This window comes from Pyrgilauda ruficollis, unplaced genomic scaffold (genome assembly GCF_017590135.1).
Source record: "Pyrgilauda ruficollis isolate IOZ18807 unplaced genomic scaffold, ASM1759013v1 scaffold8, whole genome shotgun sequence".
NCBI lineage: Eukaryota > Metazoa > Chordata > Aves > Passeriformes > Passeridae > Pyrgilauda > Pyrgilauda ruficollis.
Genome location: NW_024529932.1, coordinates 4,057,808 through 4,081,210, shown reverse-complemented (window position 1 = coordinate 4,081,210; position 23,403 = coordinate 4,057,808). Strand labels below are relative to the sequence as shown.

The 23,403-nt window shown below is 40.0% G+C and overlaps 1 protein-coding gene across 3 annotated transcripts in view; it reads left to right on the top strand.

The window, feature by feature from the left end:
- Positions 1-427: 427 nt before the first annotated feature.
- Positions 428-23,403, top strand: part of CDK8 (cyclin dependent kinase 8) — a 68,159-nt gene continuing 45,183 nt past the window's right edge. For all 3 annotated transcript variants that reach the window (XM_041487290.1, XM_041487289.1, XM_041487288.1), the window contains exons 1-2: positions 428-854; positions 19,241-19,316. In XM_041487290.1, the coding sequence (XP_041343224.1) occupies positions 727-854; positions 19,241-19,316 (204 nt within the window). In that variant the 5' untranslated portion in view covers positions 428-726. The remainder of the gene's footprint in view (positions 855-19,240; positions 19,317-23,403) is intronic.

Sequence of the window (23,403 nt, the reverse complement as noted above, 5' to 3'; positions counted from 1 at the left end):
AGGGCCAGGAGCTGGATTCGATGAACTTAATGGATCCCTTCCAACTCAAAATATTCTGTGATTCTCTGATTTTGTCCATGTTCACAGTCATGGAATTGTCTTAACTATAGCGATGCTAAGAGATGCTCAGAGCAGCAGGACCAACCACGCCTGCCATCGCCAGCCTGGATCGAGCCGGGGACCGGAATATTCAGTATTCACCGTAGCCAGGGACCCGGGAAGGGACCGAGCGCGGGCGGCGGTAGCTGCGGATGGCGAGCCCCGAGCCCCTCGTGCCCTGCCCACGAACTACAGCTCCCGGCAGGCAGCGCGGCCCGGCCTCCCTTCGCCTGTACTACACCTCCCGGCGTGCGGCTGCGCCCGCAAGGCACGCCGGGACGGCCCCTTCCACGTGGTGCGCTGCCCGCGGCCGGGGAGGTGCCCGCGGTTTGCGACGTCCGTTTGCGGCAGCGCGCGCGGGCGCGGCCCCGAGAGCCCGCCCGGGGACCGGCGGCGGTGCCGCTCCTGGCGCGGGGCGAAGGGAGGGACGGAGGGAGGGAGGGAGCGCCGGGGTTGGGGCTCGGAGCGAAGGGAGCAGCCCCGCCGCTGGATGTTCCGCGGGGCGGCGCGGGGGCCTCCTCCTTCTCCTCCTCCTGCTGCTGCTGCTGCCGCCGCCCGGTGTGTGCGGCGGGGCGGGGCGCGGCTGCCGGGGGCGGCGGCGGCGGCGGATCGCGGCGGGCGCCCAAGATGGACTATGACTTCAAGGTGAAGCTGACCGGGGAGCGCGAGCGGGTGGAGGACCTCTTCGAGTACGAGGGCTGCAAGGTGGGCAGGGGCACCTACGGGCACGTCTACAAAGCCAAGCGCAAGGACGGGTGAGTGAGCGAGCGAGCGGCGCCCCGCGGGACCCCGGCCCCCCGCGCCCTCCGTCCCCCGGCCGCCTCCTGCCCCACGGGCTCGTGTGCCTCCCCCCGCTCCCCGCGGTAGTGCCGTTCTTTCTCCGGCCCTGCCTGATCCCCGGCCGGCCGGCGCCTGGTTCCCCCTGGGTCGCTGCGAGCGTCGGCAGCCCCTCAGCGCTGAGCCGGAGTCGTGTTTCGGTAGCGGGTGGGCTTGGAGAAACAAATTTTGTGCCCGAGGAAAACCGCTCCCTTAATGGATTCTCGTTATGAGTAAATCAGTGGCCGCTTACACTGTTCAGCCTGATCACCGGCTTCACAGAACGGTTTTTTTGTTGTTGTTGTTTTTAACAATGCCTTTTTTTTAAAATATGATTTATTACTTGTAGTCACCATTTTGGGTCGTCTTGCTGGCTGCTTCAGAAGCCAAAGTCTGCTCGTGCTTTTGGGGCTTTAGAATGCTTTAAACCACCTTTTGTGTATGACCAGTTCTTGTTATAGACCTGAGTAAATTAATTTCTTGGCATAAACATTTTGAAGAAAGACCTAATGAAACTGTCATTTAGGTTTCCCTCTTCCGTGACATGGCATCACTTGCTGAACAGCGGAACAATAGGAAGTAGGGAGCAGGAGAAACGGGAGAGGCACGGGTTGTTCTGTAGCAGGTTCTAAATTTTGAATTGCATCTTGTCTTTCACTTAAAGTCTCACCGCAGTGGTGCTCTCCATGCTGTCATTCAAATAAGGTGCATTTTAAAATTCTGGCTATTATTTTTACATTGGATAAATAAACTTCTGAAGCAGGCAGTGGTCAGTCATGGCCAAAATACGATCTGGTTGTGTTTACATAAGCTTTTGATGCTAGAAAGAAATGCTCTGGCTAAATTCTCTGGCTAGAGAACAGCTGTAATGAAAATGGTTGCACCTTGTCTTGTCTCTGTCTTAAACGTGCTGATATTAATTGCAGCACAGTTACTTCAGCCTGAATTTTCTTTGATGGTAGGAGTCAGGTAACTGCTTTTTTGCACAACTTTTATATTTGGATCTTTCCAGCTGTTCAATGGGAAAAAAAATCTTGCCCAAATTCTTTCTATTCTGGGAGGGCCAGAGGAAAAAAAAAACTGTTGTAAGTGTGATAAGCTGTTGCCTCAAGTCTCCTTATATGCAGGCACCAATGCTGCTGATACAGCCAGCCCTGGTTTCTGTGCCCATACAGAGATCTGTAATAGGAAAAATAAGTCGAGGTACTGAAAGATACAGCTACATTTCTAATGTTTATGTCAGGCAGCTTTGCAGCTCTTCAGCATGTTGGGCTGCAGCAACGTGTAGGGAATTCAGCATCTCATACTGCTGAAATATTTCTGGTGAAATTATCTGTCTGCTTGATGTTGTTTGGGAGAGGGTGTTTGAAAATACTGCTGTTTTGAGAAATTACAGGAAAAAATGGAATTGTTTGCTTTAAAAATGGATAGTTGCTCAAACGTGGTGCGTGTATATGTTTTTAAATCTTCACTGTTGTTGATGAGTGGGGAACGGTGTTTGATTAAAGTTTGGGGAAAAAAAAATATTAGCAATGTATATTGTCTCCTTTTTTCTTCGTTGTTCATTTAGTGCCTTGTTTCCAATCCCTTTCCATAATACTTCCCATTTGCCTTTCTGATTTCTGATAACTTTTTGTTTTGGATATCCTGTGTAATTGCCCTTGAACAGTCACTAAAATATGTAGGATAGAAGCCTCCAAAGATGCTTTTGTAGCTTGTAATACATTTGTACATATGTGATCTTAAATTACAAGGGTGGAATTAGGATTGAAGTTGAAGGTTTTGTTTACATCCTTTTATCCAGAGGGAATCAGTTAAATCAAAGAAGCAAATAATATTTAGTAATAACATTTAATGTTCCTGAAGCTGTAGTAATAGATGAATGGATGTTATGTCCTGTGGTGGGGAGTACCTGCAACAGAGTTCAGTATTTGTTTATTAGTACGTGCATATATTCAAAAAATACTCTTGCATTGTTTTAGTATTCCCTAAATGGTAAGTAGTGATGGATCAATAGTTTTTTAGTTGTTTCTAGGGTCTATACAGCTCAAACTTTCTTTTTTTATATTTCCCTTGAGCTTACCAGCATTCTTTAAACTTTGCTACATTATTCTAATTCTTAGTTTAAATAGCACAAATCTTCTAAGATATGCATGGTAATTTTTAGAGTACTTTGAAGAGTGGCACACAGGACTGCAGATATTTTGTTAACAATATTGGTTCAGCTTTTTCTTAAAGACATTTTCTACTATGAATGACTAAGAGATAGAAGGATCATAAAAAATAACTAAATTTTAGTAATTCAGTTTGTGCAAATGTATCTTCTAAGGCCCTTGGTGATAAAACCCAGTTAAAGAATACTAGGTGCAGTACAACTGCAGTCTTCACCTCCTTTTTTTTTTATTTTACTGCTTTACAGGTTTTACAGCTGCCTCTGAGGTGCAGTAAGGCAATTGAAAACTAGATAGCAGCTGTGTATCCTAGTTCTAGGAAGATAATTGCATCATTAGAACTACACAGGAATATTTTGGAGAACAGTGTTTCAGGTATCTTGATGGAGTGAGAATCCTTCTAATGAAGGTGTCTTGTAGTATGTGTGCTGGTGACCAGATGGGAGTGTAACCAGGGTTTCTTTCATGCCTTGCTCCAAGAAAAAAGCCCGTCTAGCCCTGCAGTGCACTTTGCCACAAGGTGAGGCTTGGGGTCTCGACTGGTCCATCTCAGAGGATCACAGGCACAGCTCCATGGACATTTCTCACATATCAACTGCCAAACCTGACCCAACTGAGCACCAAATCAGCTGAGTGACAATGTCAGGCATCATACTGAGCTATATCAGATGTACTGCCTGCAGCAAAATGGTATTCTGGAGTTTTTATTTTAATCTCTTCTATTTTAAGTTTGTGGTCTGTCTAGGTGGTTGAATCTTCCTGTCTTTTATTGAATGGTGGTGTCTTTTTCATCAGTGCAGTACCTGCAGTGGGCTCTAAAACCTGCTTAGAGCAAAATCTGAGTTGATGAGGTTTATTCTTATAGTAGAAAGGTGTACAAAGAAGCATTTGACTCTAATGGGGTTTATTTTTATAGCAGAAAGGTGTACAAGAAGGCATTTGACTCTAATGGCATACACTGGGAAGGGAACACAGGCATGGCATGTTAGGCATCAGTCTTCAGATAAAGGAACTGTTGCTCATCTCTAGTGTTTGTAGGATACTTTACCTTTTTTTTTTTTTTTTTTGGTCCAGAAAATGTCAGTTTTTTCCTGCATAAAAGTTGCCTTATGTGCCATTTGGGTGCTCCCTCAGGAATGCTGCTCGACCCTGCTGCTATTTCACTTATGCTGGACTTGGAAAATATGCCAGCAGGTTTTGTTTGGTGAACTGGCATGCAGATCTACTGCTTGTACTTTTTTCTTTGCAGCTCCCTAGGAGCTGAGTGCCAGTCACTGGCAGACTGAGGTGGCAGGACACTGGGGTCTCTCATGCAAGCCTGGCTGCCCAGCTTGTGCAGCACAGGAGGTACAGCCTGTCCTGGGGCTGGCACCATGTGCTGGGCACGTGGTCATGTCAAAGCCGCATTCCCAGGCTTACTGGGATTGGTCTTCCACTGCTTTCTTGGCTCTCCTCTCCCTTTTTATGGTACAGCTATAGTCAGAAATCTGAGAGAAAAGCCTATTCTGTGGAGGAAGGCTGACTGTTTCAGTGGCAATTCGGAGTGTTTCTAAATAATAATTTTTCCTGTTTATTGCATGTGATTTGGATGAGAATAATAAACTATTGAATGTCCGTGTTAGACAGTATCTAACTTTTTAATTACAACAGAAAAAAATTATAATTGAGGGTCTTGAACTGTAAAAATGTCCCCTGGTGCTTTATTGAAAGCTTTCGTAATCTCTTGAAAGAGACTTGAGTGGTGAGACTGAAGGTGGGAAGCCAGCACTAAGCGAACTGGTGCTGTCCTAGTTGTTGTCAGGAACTCTGAGAAGTGATGTTGGTCCCAAACACAAGTGGGATTGGACTTTTTTTTTTTCTTGTGTGTAATTTCAGCATTTAGAGTTCTGTGTTGGAAGTATTGCTGTAGGTAGGGGAACAGATTATTTAATTTGAACCTACTGACACATTGTAATTGGCATTATGAAAATTCAACTTGCATGCTTCAAGCAGTCAAATCTAATCTCCTTTTTTTCTCCCCTTGAGGATCTGTATGAGTTGTAAAAGAAGCAGAATGGTGGAAATCTAGTAGATGTCCAGTCAGTTTTTGGGTTGCATAATCTCTAATATGACATATCATAGTTTCTACCTACCAATTAAAAGGATATTGTAAGACTTTGGATTCTCTCTCAAACTCTTGTATAAAGAGAAACTGAAGGGATGGGGAATATTTGTCTTGGAAAACAGAGAAGGCAGAACCGTTTAAGTTAGATAAAATAATGAATGGATTGTGTAATGTGCAAGATTCTTTTTCTATTCTTGTTTCACAGCATTTGAAGATGGATGACCTGGAATGTTTTCGGAAAACATAAAATATTTTAATGCAGTGTAGATAAACTGCGTAACCTGTCGTTGAATGGAAAAGATAACAGCATAATGTCTGTTCTATAATGTTGTCAAAAGCAGTCACTTCTGACCACTGTTACATGTTCTGACTGTTGTAACTGTAGAAGTTAAGATGCTCGCTTAGAGGTCAGGCCAAGCTCTGTAGTGGGTGCAGAAGAGCCTGCTTTTGCTTGCTTCAGGAATTCTGAGTTTTTATGCTGTTTTTTTTTTTTGTTTGTTTTGTTTTTTTTTTTAACACTAAACCACTTTCTAGTGGTTCATAAGGTGGTTAGGAGATTAGTTCCAGTTTGTCTGTGTTTGTGAGTGTGTATTGATTGAGTTACATTGGATAAGTAATCACTTACTTCGTCAAGGTCTATATGAAACTGATATTTACTGAGAGGTACATGTTGGATTAAGTCTTCTTTTGACTTAGAGGTGGGGTAACTGAGAGGCATTTTAAAAATTTTTGTTCTATTTTTAGTCTCATGTGCAGGGTGAGACAATACAGATGTTATAATTTATGCTATTACAATTAGAAGCTAACTATTTTCTAATTATAATACATTATAAGTGTTTCTTGGCTTTGAGAATTTTCTACAAATTAATTTCCCACGTTACATAGAGTATATAAATTTCCAGACAGCTCTTGTTTTTTCTCAGTGGTGATTTTGTTGTTGTTGTTTTTTTGCTGAATGTTTGTGTGTTGATTTCAACTGTTTTGACCCGAAGCAGTTGGTGGAGATTGTAGGCAGGTGGTGAGAACCGCAGAGCTGGCATGCAAGCCTTTGGCTTCTGACTCCTGTCAACAGTGGTGTGGAATTTCTAAATGCCACAAACTTTATTTATGTTTGTAATATGTGGTATTATCTTCTTAAAATATATGCCCCGAGTCTCTTTTGGATCCTTCACCATAGTACTTACAAAGTTCCTAATTAAACTGTATCTACATAATGAGGTAGGCATGCCAGATTGCATAAAGTCTTGTGCTCTTACATTTTTCTGGTCAACCACTCTTTTAACTGCCTTCCATCTTCTTCCTTCCCTTCTCACCCAGTTACATGACTCCAGGCTTTATAGGTTTTTAAGGTCATGTGGTTGAGAGAGTCCTGCTGTGTCCTTTGGACCTTATTTGGTGTGATCTTTTGTTATCTTGTCACAGATGTGTTGATTTATTTTCATACCCCGCAGCAAAGGTGAGTCGGTGTTTCATTCCTATCTGAAGCTTATGACAAGTACAGAGAAGAGGCTATGAAAGTAGTGCTGCAAAACAACAAAGAAAAACACCAAGGTTTCCATCCATTCTGGATTTACAAATTACAGTAATATCTGTAAATAGTGGGGGCATGCAGTGGCTGTCACATGTACGTGACTTCCCATTAGAGAATAGGGGTTAGTTTTTGAGGGTGCTGATTGTACAGGAGGTGCACGTTGTCAGAGAACAGTGCTGCTGATAAAAGGCTTGCTTTTCTTTCTGGTAGCCTTCTACTGTAAAGCAGCCTTGAGTTTAGAGTAGAGAAGCCTGTGTTTTGTGAGTGGATGGGAATAAAGTTTCAGTGCTGTACCTTTCATGCTCCTCTCCCCCCACCGTCCCCCATCTTTTCTTTGTGAGCTTGGCAAGTAATGCTGCATGTTACTGCTACGTGCAGGCTGATAACCATTCAGGAGGGTTTTGTGTTCTGGCTGGCTAGCCTGCTGTTCTCTCTTGTCTCCTCCAAGGCTCAACAAATGGTTTCTGAGACCTTGTCAAGCCCCATAATAGCACATTTGGGATTACAGCCCTAGCTTTATTCATAGTTACAATTTTTTGTTAGGCTACTTGTGAATGAATTGCTGACTTCTGTGTGTTGAGGCTTCCTATTTGAGAGATAGCTGCTTGAACTTGGAGATGACTAGATGATCTTTAAAGTCCCTTCCAACCCAAACCATTCTGTGATTTTATGAATAAATATATTGAATTTTTTACAGAAGCATATGAAGTTCTTAGTAGCTTATGTAGGAAAGGTGCTGGATAGACCATTTAATATTCTGCTTTTTTTTTTAATGGAGGATTCTACTGATGTTGCCCTATTTCATGTTTTTCTTTTGCATATCCTAGTGAAAGACTGACTTAATCATAGGAATATTTGGATGCCAAAAAGTGCCTGTAAAATTGTGTGATACTCAAGCAAAAAGATAGTGCTGTTCAGAAAACAGTTTCTATTCAACAGCTTCTTAACAACCTTGAGTGTTAAGTGGTAGTATGGCAAAGCATATTGTGCAGTCAGTTTAGAATTTGCAGGAAAAGAACTGTATAAGCCATGATTAAAGCTGCAGATACTTTTTAAAGGACAAAATGTTCGAGAGAGCATAATGATTTTCTCAACTACAGATGCTAGCCTAAACATCAAAAATTAAAATTGTCCTTGAAAAAAGGCACGTTTTGTGAACAGACAAGAACACAACTAAAGGTCACTGAAACAATCTGCCTGTTTTTCTGGGAAAGCTCTGCTGTGGGCTTGTAACACCTTGCATACAAGATGTTGACATTTGAATAAAGGACACTTGAGAGTTGCTCTAAAAATGAAGACTCAATTCATTACTGTCTGTGTGAAAAATAAGTGCAGCTGAGAACTTGAAATACAAAAGGATCTGAATTGGAGAAAACTCTTGATTCCACTTTGTATTTCTGGCCAAGATACATTTTCTGTGAGAGGCATAACCTTACCCTGTGAGTGGGGAGCCTTAACTTCAGATGTACTTCCAATTACGATTTGCATTCAGATAACTGGATAATCCCACAATGAAGGCTTAGAAAGTCAGGTTTCATCAAATGTGTTTTCTCACAGAACTACTGTGCAAGGTATGGAGCTTAATCAAAGCAGCTGGAGCAAGCTTTACCTGGGGGGACTTGAAGACAGCAAGGCAGCAAACTTGTCCCTGACTGTAATTTGAATCTTATCTAACTTTTTGTACTTGAACAGCTTGGCTTTCAAAATCTCTAGTTTCTTTTTGGGTGAACATCAATCCTATTAAAGCAGGGCTGAAAAAAACAACCCCTCGCAATTAAATGTGCTAACAGTGCCATTCACTGTTATGTTAGTTCCATTGTATAAAAGCCCAACTGGAAGCTTGTGTGACTCTGCCAGATGAGTGTCAGATAGCAAAAGACGTTTAAAAAAGACCAGCTATTGCAACACGGAAAGGTCTGTGGGTAGAGTGTAAGGGTGGGGGAACAATATCATTAGGACTGCATTTACATCTGCCTGACTTGTTTGCCTGTGCTGTGTTGGATCAGTGAGGCTGCAAAGCAGAGAATACAGCAATGAACGGCTTGTTAGACTCATTTAATTTAGGTGCGTGCTTTTGGGCGGGGAGGAATGCCACGACAAAACTTCATGCTAGTGAGTAGTTACTTAGTGAAACAGATAGGGCATGCACAGAGGGGGGATCAACTTGGGACCTGGCCTACAGCAGGGTGAAAGCTAGATGCAAACCGATACTACCGAGGACTGTGACAAACATGGCTTGTTCTTTGCTCCTGGCGTATGCTAAATCTATGCAGGGTTAAAAAACCTCCTGTTTGAAGTACCACTTCAGTTAAAAAAGAAAATATGAGGGGTGGTGGTGGGAGGAGATGGCCTCTGAAAGCTAAAAGAGAGCCAAGATGGTGAAGTGTCGCAAGCTGCCTGGGAACAGTTTCTGAAGCTTTGCTGGGCTCTCAGTGACTGAGGGTGAGTAGGTACTCTAAACCCATCAATTAAAAAAATGTGACATGCTGAAATAGTAGAATAAAGGAAGACCTTGGGAGTGAGGATATATTCTTTGAAAAATTAAGTCTTCTGTGATGGATGAATAAAGAAATAGGAGCTAAGTGAATGTAGACATTATGAAAGAATTTAAAGGATTAGCAGTGAAGACAGTGATTGAGGGATCTGTCTCAAACTTAGGTGTTCATGAAGTGCAGACAGTTGTCAAGGTGAGGTATCTTTGCACATCGGAAGGAGCACATTTCTAACCAACCTGAAAGTATAACCCTGTACTTTAAATTGTCCCAGTTATGAAAGACTGGAAGGGGGCAGTGGTGAGATCAGATTTTATAAGGACTTTCTTGGAGAAGTGGAAACTACTAATTGGTAAGGTGAACCAAAAGCAGAGATAGTGGACCCATGGTAGGTACTGAGATGGAGAGAACAGTCTTGGAAAACATATTCAGCACTTCATAAGTGTATTAAAATGCATCAATGGAGTTAATATACAGGCTAAAGACAATGCAGTTTATGTAATCTTAACTATATTTTCAGGAGACATCCTGTTAAGCTTCCTGCCAGACATTAAAGCTGAATTTAAAGATGGTCCTTCTCTGGATGGAGAAGTTAGAGATGTGCAATAATAGTGAGAGGTCATTAGTGGTATCTCCCAGGAATCTGTGCTGCTCAGAAGTTTTGTTTGGAAATCACTTGCCATAAATAATTGGGGAGAAGCTTTGCTGATGAGTGTTACTTGGGATACTGAAGGCAAGGAGTGATCATGAGGGCTTTACCCTGGATATTACAATCTTCCAATAACACATTCTAATTGATGTGGAGCTATTTGTTTGGGAAAATGGTCCTTTCTTTACACACACACAAGTTAATTATTGTTTAGGAAAACAGTTGTGGAGTTTATAATGACACTTCATGAAAGTGCCAGTTCAATGTAAGCAATTGCTAAAAAGCAGAGGGAATCTCAGAACTTAATAGCAATGGAGTGGAGCACAAAGCACAGTGCCATTGTTGCTGTAACTCTTACTTTCAGTATTATAGGTGCTTCTAATTCCTTCATTACAGAACCAACAACACTCAGGAATGTGGAGCAGTGTCTGTGTGAAAACTTCAGTCGTTCCCGTGGACAAGGATTCTTTTGTCTTGTGAGAGCAGGGGACAGGCAAAGTCTCTAAAATCTTGAGTGTTGTTGAGAAGGAACAGTTGTTAAGTGACTGGATACATTTCTGGAAGAGAATTCCCTTAAGGGCAAATAAATAAGTGAATATAATCTGTGGACTTGTAGCTCCTGCAGTAGCAAGTTTGTGACTGTTAGGCTTTTTTTAAAAGCAGCAAATATGTTGCTTCTTCTGTGTAAACCAAGTAATGTCATAGATTTGACTGCTGAAGAAAAATGGACCAAAAATAGACAAGACCCAATGAAATGACGGTTTTCTGGAATGTCAGACCTATGCTTTAACCCATTTTGTAGTTGATGCTTTGAAATGCTGTGCACTCTTTATGCAGTTTCTAGTTTCTGAAGTGGTACAAATACTGAGGTGACTTAAGAGCAATCTGAGAAGAGAAGGAAAGTGCAGATGAATAACAGCAATCTTTTCCTTTATAATTTCTGTAGGCACTTGTTGTTTTGTTTCCTATAAAAGTACGGGTAAGACTGCCATGACCTTTAATAAAGCACCATGGAGCTTTGAGTCTGGAGCAGGGATCTGCTGCCCATCAGCTAATCTCATAGGAATGATCTTCATAATTGTGTGGCTTTAAAACCTACGTTTTAGGCTGACTGTCAAATTACTGTTTTGTCTATAAAGAGAGGAAATTGCAGGGCTATGGGCAAGATGGTCTTTTTTTTTTTTTGTCCTTGTTTTTTGTTTTTTTTTTTCCTCTCCTTTTTTCTGTTTTTTTGAGTTATGGACAGCCATCCTTCCTGCAGTTTTACCACTAGAAAGCAGGGTGTGAAGCGAGTGGTATCTTGCTTTTTCTCCTCCATCTCTCTCCTCTGCTCATTTCTTTGCTGTCTTTTGCTCTTACCACATACTTTGTTAATGCTGGTTTTGATACTCCTTATACCCTGCTGTAAATGGACAGAATATGTTAACTTATGTTAGTTAACTTAGTTAACATTAGTTAACTTCTTTTCTAGAAGTAGATAACTCTTAGGAAGATGAGTCCTGTCATGGAGTGTGGCACAAATCAGAGCTGGCATAAAGGAGGAGAATTTTTTGGCTGGAAGCAGCAAGGCAGAGATGTTGAGAGGAGACCTTCCTTTTGACCGCAGCAAATTCCTACATCAGAAGAACCACATTTACAGTGCATCATTGAATTTACTTGCTTGCTTTGAACTTCCTGCCAAACTACATGTTGTGGTAAAAGTTGTTAATTAAAAAAAAAAAACAAAACAAATCTAAGAACAAAAGGAAAAAAGGGAATCAGTAATTGCCATTTACCACATCAGCCATCTCAGAAGCCCTTGTGTTTATTGTCTTGCTGTTGATGGTTTTTCCTCCAGCTTTGGAAATTATTTTTCTTTACCCACTAAAAGCTCTGATTATTGGAGGATTTATTTTGAAGTAGAAAGTATTCTCAGCATGAGCCTTGCTATCTGATAAAAATAATGATGCTGTTCTGGCCCAGTGATCTTGCCATGTCCTCCTAAGTATTTTGGGAATGGAAAAAATATTGATGCCTTAGCTAGACCTTTAGTAAATTCAGTTCTGTTAATGCATTTTCCCCTGGACTAATTTCTTTGTGTTGGCATTGTGGTGAGTAGCATGGGCTTTTATTTTCACATGACATCTTGTAAAATCACATCCAAGTCCATGAAAGTCCAAGTCAGTGAAAAACTCTGCACCTTACATACTTCTATCCTTTTGTAAAGGTTTTTCTTTTTGCTTTTTTTAGAGCACACAGTCTAAAAATTGCATATTAAAGTGTTAACTAGACACATTCTGAAGCATTACTTTCAGGATAAGCTATATTGGGGGGGGGAGGGCAGCATGCACCTAATAATAACAATGGACAGCATAAACTCTCCTTTTTCCCTGCTTCTGCATATGCTTGTCTTTTGCCTCTGCTTTTTCTGTACATCGTGTACATGTCTTCAAAAGGGGAAAAAACCCAACCCTTATCATGCAAATTTATTGAAATTTTGCCTTAGAGAGAAGTCTAATTTTTTTTCTTCTGCTAGGTTGCTTAATGCTTACATTTTAAATATGATCTTTCTGCTAGACCTTAAGTTAAATTTTAAATTCAGCTAGAACTTATCGACAAACTTGCAAGATAATCACTGCCTAGCATTAAGGCATTTATTTCTGTTGTATCTTTGGGAAAAAAGAAGAGAAAGGACATAACAGCAGGGTAATTAAAATGAAATATGAAGTTTCTGTCAATTTTTCTGAGTTTTGCAATGTGCAAGTTTTGCAGGGGTGCTATATTGTTTGGAGGCTTCATTCAACTCTAGCAGATTCTAGACAGTTGATCACTTTTTTTTTTGTTGGTTTTTGTTTGGTTGGTTTTTGTTTATTTTTAACATGCCTCCATGCATTTTTATTCATATTTTTTCATGTATCTCACATCCGAAGTTGAAGAAGTAAATAACATTTGTTTCTGTACAAATAGGGAAGCAGTCTGAAATCTCCCCTTTGGGAGTGAGCACCCTTGAGTGTGTGACAGTTTAAAGAGGTCCTAATGCTGGCATCTGGATTAGAATGGGTGGAAGATACTGCTTTTAGTGGCAAGGACAAATATGAAACAAGTCGCACTACTTTATGAACTGAATTTATTCTCATCTACTGATTAACTAGTACCAGCTGCACTTTATTTCCTTCTCATCCTGGAAAGAGATGTTCCTTTATTTTCATCTTCTCTTTGCAGGTAACTTTGTAGAGGAGAGAAGAGTTGTAAACTATTCATTTTAGCCGGAATGCTTAAAAAATAGTTCAGATTCACAGATTTTCTGACGGGGTTGTATTATTCATAATCCTTTCTCATATATTAATATATAAGAGGCTTTCATGACAAAATCTGGGATTTTATCTCATTTTTGGCAGATTTCTTCCTTGAAAAGAACAAGCTAGAATTTATGATTGGATAAACTTTAAGCTGGTTGTAAATACATTTAAATACTCTGGGTTTGAATAAATCTGAACTTTTAAAAATAGTCATGCTTTGGGTGTGTGAAACACAGTTTATAATAGAGAAGATAATGTTAACCTATTTCCTGTAGGTTTAATGCATGTTACGGAACTGCTGCATTTTTCAAAATGTTTTTAAGTCCAGTCAAATGAAGAAGCAGTAATTTGAGCTAATATTTATCTTCTGATTTGGTTTCATCCAACTTATTTTAGCCAGTTAAACTGAAATGTGTTCACAAGACAAAACCCATGAGTAGCTCTTGTAAAATTAAGTATTTGTAGAATAATCAAATTTTGGGAATTTATATTCATAATATGCATAGAGCATCAGTAAAAGTAAAATAACTTTTTTGTTATTTTTCAAATCCTTCTTAAACCTCTATAAGAGAAGAACATAATTTTAGTTTGTATTGTTTCCATATTTTGAAAAGTATGTGGCTTTAGCTATGGTGAATTTTTCCAGTGATCATAATTACTTCTGCAGGGGGTGCTGCACTTAGCTGGCAAATGTGAATGCACTGCATCCAGCTGATGTAGAAAAAAAAGTAATGGTTAGAAGATAACCTAACGTCATCTTAAATGTGGACAGCAGCTGCTGTACTTCTGCTATGTCTGCTCTTCATTTTTAGATAATTCCGGTGTTCATCTGAGCACTCAGCAGGCCACTTCAGTGTACTAATGGGGCAGAAAGTGTACCAGAGAAAAATCGGGAAGTACCTTTCTGAATAAGGTCAGAACAAGCTCATCTCCATCAGAGACAAGTGCCTGGTCTCTAACACAAAGGGCAGGAGTGTGTGTGTGTGTGTGTGTGAAAAAGGGGCTGTTTCAGTAGCAACTCATTGACTCAAAGCAAGCCATTGTGCAAAACTTCTTGGTATTTTTCAGTTCTTTTCCAACATAATTGGAAAACATTTTGATGTATGAAAACCAGCAGGTTTTGTAAAAAGGAAAGTACAAGAAGATGAAGTGCTTGTCATTGAATCATTGTTAGCTTAGATACTTTTGAGACAATGATTTATAGGATTTTGTTCTTTGTTTTAGGATTACCTGAAGGTACAGGTGTGCTAATTAGCTTGACAAAAGTTTTGACCTCAATACATTTCTGGGAAGTCAGGTGCTTATTGTGTGACTTCTCAGCTGTTGTACCCAGTAGCTAGTATCCATTTTTTCCTGTACAATTTATTTTCTGTTGATGCACATAATTTTTGCTATTTGACTGTTACCCTCCATCTTCACAGAACTGTTATATCTCATTCTGCAGTTATACCTGTTCAGGATTGAAATGTATGCAGTGATAACTGCTGGGTTCTATACATTTAAATGGCTTTATAATTTGAAACTTTTCTCATTCTTAGCTGTTTTGACAATGACCCTTAGTAAATTTAAATTTTACTGCATTCTTCAGTTTTAAAGGCAGTTTACTTGCTTTTTGAGGATTAACCTCAGCAGCTCAGCCCTATGCAGCTGCTTGCTGTCCAGGCTCTCTCATATGGCCCCTGCGTCTACGATGAGATCATGTCACAAGCTTTGCTAAGGTCAAGCTAACATCCAGTGCTTTTTCACTGTCCTCTCATTGTATGGGACGCTCAGGTTGATATGACACAACTTATCCTTGGAAAATCCTTGCTAGTTCCCAGTTATTTGCTTTCCTTAAAGCTTCCAAGGAGGGTTTGCTGCATAATCTTTTCATAGACTGAGATTCAGCTGGTTGGCCTATAATATCACTGAACCTTTTTGCCATTCTCTGAGAGGGTCCCGATATTTGCCCTTTTCCAATGATCGGGAATCTGCCAGTGTGCACTGTGACCTTTTGCAGATGACAGAGTGGCTTTGCAATGACATTTGCCAGTGCTTAAATGCAGCCCACCTGGTCACGTGGACTTGAGTGTGTCCAGTTTGTTGACATTGTCCGTAATTTGGCTTTCCTGTATTTCCTTTCACCAGGACTATGCCACTGGTGTTGGGAATGTGTAGTTGTGAAAGTGTGCTGTGATGTGAAAACCCATGCCAAGAAGGCCCTGAGCCTCTTGTGTCCTTTGCCCCTTGGTTCTCCAACACACTGGGTTGGTAGTTAATAGGTACAAAATGTAAAACAATTAGAACTACTGGTATAAATAACTTATTCTGGCAAGATTTAGTGCACAAATGTGGTATTGATAATATCTCTGGGAAATAGATAATTCTGTTCTTGCAGATCATCATTTGAATTAGTACCAAGTCTGTCCTCATCTTGCTGTGCTTTCTAGAAAATCATGTGTTCTTATGGTTTGTATTTAAATGTTTGCTGTGGTTATATCTTGGGCATTTAGTATAATACTAAAGTATTAAATCTTTCAGTTTGAATGTCTCTTTATCTTCAGACATCTCTTTATTTTCAGAGAAGGAAATTGCCCATGTCCAAAATCATGGAGTAGCCTTGGGCTGCATTATGATTCTAAACAGACTATTGGCAAAATATTTTCTTAAGTTTTGTAAAATAAGCTTGGTCATGGTGTTTGGCACTCCTGCAGACTCTTACCACTCCCTTTAAAAAGTATTCCCCCAATTTCCTTGGCTCCCAAAGAATTACATTAGGTTTTTCAATGAAAATACCGCTTGGCTTAAAGGTAAAAGTAGGATATTCCTACTCCTGTAAATGGAAAAGCTGGTACTTGTGGTGTAGTTGGGTAATCATGGTATTTTAGCACCCTCAGAGTAGAACATGTTAGGAGTGGGTTAGGAATTGGGTTATTTGTATCTCAACTGTGCCAGCACAATTCAGAGAATTTAAGTCTCAGAAGTCTTCAGTTATTTTTTTCCTCATTCTGGAGTAGAGTATAGCATGGTGCTAAAAAATGTGCTTTATCCCTAAACTTTATTTGTTTTCCTTCTTTTTGCCATGCTTATATTTTTTCTAGACTGCAAGGGTAGGCTGAGGACCCAGCAGAGGCCACATGTTCTGGGCTCCCACATGCAGCACCTGGGCAGAGCAAAGCAAGGGAACAGTTCATTCCCCACAGCCCCGGGTCACTGTAAGGGCAGAGCAGGATTGGGCTTTGAAGCTCTTGATTTCAGCTCTAAAAATGGCCTTAGTGTGAGAAGATTAATTTTCAGAGACTTCATTCATTGCTTTGAGGAGACCAAGTGCTGTGTTCTTTAAACCACCCTGTCAAATTTCACCATTAAAGCCCTGATTGTGAAAGAGTTAACATACATAGCTCTAAGAGTGTTCTTCCAGTTTTGTTCTAGGAAACAGCTGAGGGTTTTTTTTTCCTAAAAATTTCCAGAGAAGGTCTGCCATCTGGTATGGTAAATTGTAGTCCAGATTCAATTTGGCAAAAAATTGACCAATTAAAAATAGTAGTACCATCTTAAGTGTATGGCATGCTTCATTGTTGTAATGTCACTAGATTTATGGTAGTACCTCATGTTAACACTGACTTGTCCTTCAAAGACTGTGAAATCTAAGCAGATGAGCAGCAGGGCAATGAGAAGAACCTTTAGTCTGGCCCATTTTGCTCCCTGTTCTGTTAGTGGTAATGCTTGTAACAGCAGCTGTGTGGAAGTGCTTCTCTTGAAATAGAGATCTCTCCAAACACCTCAAAACTAAGTAGATGAGCATGTAGGGCAATAAGAATAACCTGTAGTCCAATTTGTTCTGCTTCATATATCTCTAGAGTAACAGCTGCGTAGCCTTTGCTTACTAAGGCAGGTAAAGGATAAAACAATTTTTAGCTGTGAAAATGTCCCTCTTTTTCTATCTCTGTGCTGTAAAGCAGCTTGGGGTTATGTTCAGAAGCTGCTCGTGGAGTGGTCCATAACTTCCTTATCTGTTGTATTTGCGGGGTTCCCAGATGAAGGAGGGAATGATGAATCTGACTGCATGTTCTCAGAAGGGTAATTTATTATTTTATGATACTATGTTATATTAAAGAATACAGAAAGGCTACTTAAAGAAGACTAAAAGGATACTAATGAATCTCATGACTCTCCAGAGTCCGAAACAGCTTGGCCCCAATTGACCAATAAGTCAAAACAACTCACAGCAGAAACCAATGAAACAATCACCTGTTGGATAAACAATCTCCAACCTCATTCCAAAGCAGCGAAATACAGAAGAAGCAAATGAGATAATACTGTTTTCCTTTTCCTCTGAGGCTTCTCAGCTTCCCAGGAGAAGAATCCTGGGCAATGAGATTTTTCCAGAAAATATGACTGCCACACTTATCCACCACGGGTTTGTGTTAATCTGACCTTAAAATCAAATTACCAAAGATCATCAAAAGATAAAATTGTGTCATTTGATCTTAAATCTGTTTATGCTTTTGATCCCTGTAATATTCTTACATCATGAGTTGCACTGTTCAGTTATGTGCTTGGTGTCTTAATGGTTTCTTGGTTTTGGGCTTCATGCAACATGTTTTCATCTAAGTTGTGTAGAGGTATGTACTCTGGGGGATTGTGTAACACCTTGTTTTGGCCACATAAGACTTTGTGCTCAGCATTGTCTCTTTCTTTTCCAGGCTGGCGAATTTTACTGTTTTTAAAGGAAGCTTCTTAATGTCTTCTATCGTTGCCTTCCCTGTTCTTTTTTGCCTTTTTTTGTGTTAAATGCTGTATATTTTATTGTTTATCTCACTGCATCCATTAAATTGACCCCTTACTGAAATCTTCTCTTGTCTGCTTGCTGTTTGTTCTTTCTCCTGATCTGTGTTCAGATTTTGTCCATTAATTTCCCACTTTCTTCTCTGTTCCCTAGGTGGTGATGAATAGGGAAAAGTGTGTGGTTTAAGTAGGAATAAAGCAATTCAAAGTTTTACGAATGGTGAGAGTTGGAAGAAACAAGTGCATTTGTTCCCAGTCCTTAACTACAGCTTAGTTTCATTTGCTTTAAGGATGATTGAATTTCATTTTTTTAGGGTGGCTCTTCACAGCTGAAAGCTGGAGTCATTAAAAATGAATAAGGCTTTTTATGTAACTTGGAGGTTTGAGGCTATAAAAGTGCTGCAATATTGCTGTTCAGTGTCATGCCCCCCAGGAGTACTATGGATGTCTGCCCACAAGTGGGAAAGACAAGCACTCCATCTCTTAAAAGTTTTGAGTTTTTGAGGCTGAGAATGAACAAGAATTCAGTATCTTCTTTTGCTGCAGTTTATCTCTTCCTGATTTTGATTTTGGTAGCTGGAGTTATAATAGGCTTGCATTTTAAATAAATGACTCTAAGGTACATACTGGTTGAAGTACAGGGAAGTGACAGTATTCCTTTTACAAGTGTTGTATATGTTTGAATCTAAGCAAACTTTCATAGACTCATGAAATGGTTTGGATTGGCAGGGGCCTTCAGGATCATCCTGTTCTAGCTCCCCTGTCAGGGACAGGGACACCTTCCACTGGAATCCACTTCTGGATTCTTGAGATCCTTCTTACATCTGCTGGAGTTTTTTAATTAATCTTGGCGGTTTCATTTGCAGTTTGGTACCTAGGGGAAGGAAAGGTGTTTTAATGTGACATTAGTTCTGGGCTGCTCAAGAATTCATTAAAATATGGGTGAGACTTACTGTATCCTGGAGTAATACATTTATGTGAGATGAAGCCCTAGCTCAGCTTATTTCTAGTGCTAATTGTTTGCTGTGTTTTCTTTTTAATAAGAGAAGGAAGAAATGAAGGAAGTGTTAATCATTGTATTTAGAAAAGAAAGTTTTTAAATAATCTCATTCTAATGAGAGCAGACTTACTTTTTAACTTTATCAAAGTGTTGTAGTTAGCTTACAGTTTAGCTGGATATCCAGACATTTAACTAATAAAGAATGAAAAGAAAATAACATGGATAACTTGTATTAATTAGAAACTGATCTCTGAATGGCTCTGAAGAGCTCACTTTGAATTCATGGTGCAATTAAAAAAAATAACCAAACCAAACTTCTTTTTCTCTTTACAGGAAAGATGATAAAGATTACGCTTTAAAACAGATAGAAGGTACTGGAATTTCCATGTCTGCATGCAGAGAAATAGCAGTAAGTAACAGTTGTTTTTACTTGCAAACAAACTTATTAAAATTATTCCTTTGCATGCATGCTGGGTGTTTTCTGCTCAGTCATGTTACTGTACTATGGATGCTATATTTTTATCATAGGGGTGTAAAGTAAGTACAAATGTCATGGGAGATTTTATGTACCTGTTATGTTTGATGTCTGAAACTGACAGTGTTTTTAAGTTGCAATTTACTGTCTACCTCAGGGCAGATTATATTTAAATGCAGCAGTTTAAAAACAAGAGTGGCATTAGTGACTTAAATGACACATTTGGTCTGACTTCTAGTATTGTACTTCAGTTCTTTTCCTAAAGAAATTAGTTCTTATTGGCTTACAATGATTAAAACATTTAAACTTCTATTTAGGTGAATAAACTGAGGTTGTTATTGCCTTGGAGGCTGTAGTAGAGCCGTGAATGCTATTCATACATTTTCTTTAGTTTTTCAGGTTTGCATTTGTACATTTCATGTTGTTAGAAACTGGTGAATAATGTAATCTAGTTATAGTTTATGAGAAGCTTGTGAAGAAAGCATATTATGAAGCTTACCTGTTGTAGGTTCTTACGTTTTACTGCTGCTTGGGTTTGCTGTTCTTTAAATGTTTCAAATGAAATTGCTTACCAAAATGAAATGCACCTAACTTAAGGGTCTGTGTGGGAAGGGAATAGTTTATTTTCAGTCCATATTCCTCAAGAGGGTAAAACTTCACCCTAAGCTGCATTTTTATTGACTGAAGCAAGTACTAGGCTTTCCCACTTAGTCAAATTCTAATTGGCTTAGTGATATCAAAAACATTAGTCCTTGAACAGAGGCAAAAAAGAAGCACAAACAATATTCTTTAGGATATGCTCTTTTTGTCAGATAGTGAAAGCTGAGCCCTCTGCTGTTGTAGATATCCACTCTGAATTAAAGGAACAGAAAACAGGGTCTTAAATTTTGTTACTTTCAGCCACCTGGGCACAAGTTTTCCAAATACTGTGACTCAGGCTGAATGCTTTGAGGAAGTGTCAGCTACCATTTCAGAAGGATTTGAGATAAGTTGTTGTCTTTCTGCAGTGATTTACCTAAAAATATTTGAAGAGTTTGTGCTGCTTGAACTTGGCAGGAGAAGCCCGGCTGGTGTTAGGGAGGTGTCTCTGCTCTATGACCGTAACTCAATTTCTGTGCATTATGAGAATCATTGACTTGGCTGACAGGCAGGAAGGATTTGGCCTCATTCCTCTTGGGCAGCAAGGTCCCGCAGTATTGATGGAAAAGGAGTGAGCAGCAGGGCTGCTGTCTCCATGCTCTGAGCTGCTGCAGCCTGTGCCTTTGGAAGAGAACAGCAGTGCAACTCAGTGCCCATGTGTGACAGGACTGGTGAAGGAAGGAGGGAACACAGTGCACATACCAAAGATGCCAAGAAAGCAGGTATCGAGAGCCAAGAGAGGAATGGAGCCCAAAAGCAGGTGTACGATAGAAGGAGAAACCTGAAGCAATATTTCTTGAGTTATAGTTGACTTTGCTTCTGGTTATGCTTCCAGGCTTGTGACTTCTAATAATGTGGTTGAATTTTCCTGTGGTTGAATTAATAATTCACCATGGACTTCTGGGTTTGAATTGGTTTCTTGCCATTCTTTTGATGTTGCTGTTTGAAGTGAAGACGACAATTTTTTTCCCCCCTGGAATGGTGTTGTTTATTTTAATTCTGTTAAATAGATTTTTTTCCACCCTTTTATCAATTAATAAAAGGAGCAAAATGAACCTTCTATGGAAATGAATTAAATTGATGATGATAGTAATCATACTGTTTGTATTGATGATGTGAGTGTATGTAACATGTGAGAATGCTACTGTGTTAACCAGCAGTATTATACCCTGTCATCTGTACATATAACTAAGGAAATTATTTATTGTTGTACTTAAAAAGTCAAGGCTGCGTGCCAGACTTTGTTACAGCGTGTTCTGGACTATCCAAATTAACGTCAACGTGTTAAGAGCGTGGTGGTGTTAGGAGGAACTAGGATGATTTAGTTTGCATATGAACCATATCCATTTCAGTTTCTCTGGAGAGCTGAGGCTTGTGTATTCTACTCTGTGACAATCTAGGAAGAATGTAGCTCCATATAAATCCCAGTGAAACTCTTCTTTTTACAGCTCTGTCATGGCTTTTGTCTTCTGATGACTAACTTCAGTTTTGGAATGTTGAGTAACTTTTATATTTAAAAATGCCCATAACTTAATCTTTTAAGACATCTGTTTGATGCAGACACCTGAGTTGGAGAACGGTGTCAGAAAAATAAGCTAACTATTGAAATTCATCAGTTACAGGGAAAGGTTTCAGTTAGGTTAGAGACCAGATTTCCGACGTCTGAATCAGTTATGGGATGAGCTAAATCTATAACTCAGTTTAAATAAGTGATTTGTTTGGGGTTTTTTCCTTCAATCATTTGAACTTTGATTTTCTTCAACCATCTGTTTACTTGGTGGAGTTAACAGTTACTGTGCTAATTGAATCAATATGTTTCATATCAAGCTAGTTGAAGAGTTGTATTTTTCCTTAGCTTTGCCCCATTCATTCACCGTGGTAAACATTTGTGAATCCTGCCTCTTTCAGAACCTTAACTGAATGTTTGGCTGCTCATATCTTGTTCTCTGCGGATCTGTGAACTGCCTGCTATACTGGGTATCTGTTCTGTGATCTGCAATTTCACTTCTGAGGATTTAAGCAGGCACTAAAAACTGCACGTTCAGCATGCCACCAGTGTTATTTGTGGTAGATGGGAGAGCAGAGAGATCGAATGGTGAGAAGATTTGTACAAAAATATGCAGAATGTACAAGCCCAAATGATTGATTCCTCGTCTTCTGATTTAATCATGTGGAAGAAAGTCATTAAAGTCTGTCCACCTGGAGAAGTGCAGCAAATGCTGTTTCACAGTTCGGAAAGCGGGAGAATTCTTCAAGGCTGTAGGAAGCTGAAGTAGTTAACCAGGCTTTTAATAGAGCTTCACGATTTTGGCTTGGACAGTTTCCTATATGCAAGTCCTAGCTTTTGAAGCAACCAAGTCACTTGCTGAAATGCGTTGCGTTTTTCATTCAGTTTTAGCAGGTTTGCAAGTACTTTGCTTGCATATGCTTCCTTTGGCTAGCGAGGCGTTGGCTTAGGCTGAGGTTTTGTTTGGGATTTTTTTGTTTAGTTGAGGGAGCTGTGAGGGTTTTGGGGTTTTTTTTTTGTTTGTTTTTTTTTTTTTTTTTTTTTTTTTTTTTTTTTTTTTTTTTTTTTTTTTTTTTTCTTTTTACCATTTTTCCATGTAATTTGTTTATTAGTGCCTGGTTAGGTCAACAGAAATATCTGATAGCATTAATTTTTGTCTTGGATCTGAAGGGGAAGTGCTGGGTGTCGTAGGAGACGCTTTCAGTGATGGAAATGGTGAAAGTGACAGTGCAGATCTGAGGTGGACAGTGCTGTGCTGTGGCTGTCTCCTGTCTGTGTTGTGTCCTTTAAACACCATATCTAGTTTGTGTGAGTTAAAACAGCCTTGAGGCTGCCAGGGATGGAACAGAAAACTACAGAACAACAAGCAGCTGGCTTCTCATGTTGTTTTTGCTCTTTTGGTCTGCCTCAGAGGCATTCCTAGGATTTTATGTTTCCTGTTGTAACAGGTGCAGGCTGTTATCACAAAAGATGATGTCCTCTGTGTTGGATCTAGTGATAGTGTGACTGTAGGATGTTCATCTTTGCCTAAGGGCAAAAGAGCAGTTTTGTGGAGTGAGCAAGCAGAGCTGAACGAACCATCTTTGGATGTGCTGTTACTTAACAGAACTCCTGTGGAAGGGAGAGCCTCTGCAGCAGGCCTGCTCATCTCTACATCTGCACTGTCCCCATGGCTTTCACCCGGGCTGGAGGGTGGCAGCAGGCCCAGCTCCCATGGCAAATAAGAAGGGAGCTGCTCTTGGTGAGTGATGTTGCCTGAGTTGACCTTGGTGGAGGAGGCTCCTCTAGAGAGTAATTGGTCCTTCTCACATGGGCCTTCCATGCCCTGGGTGACAACAGTGTCTCACCATGTGATTGTCAGGTCTCTCTGCCCTC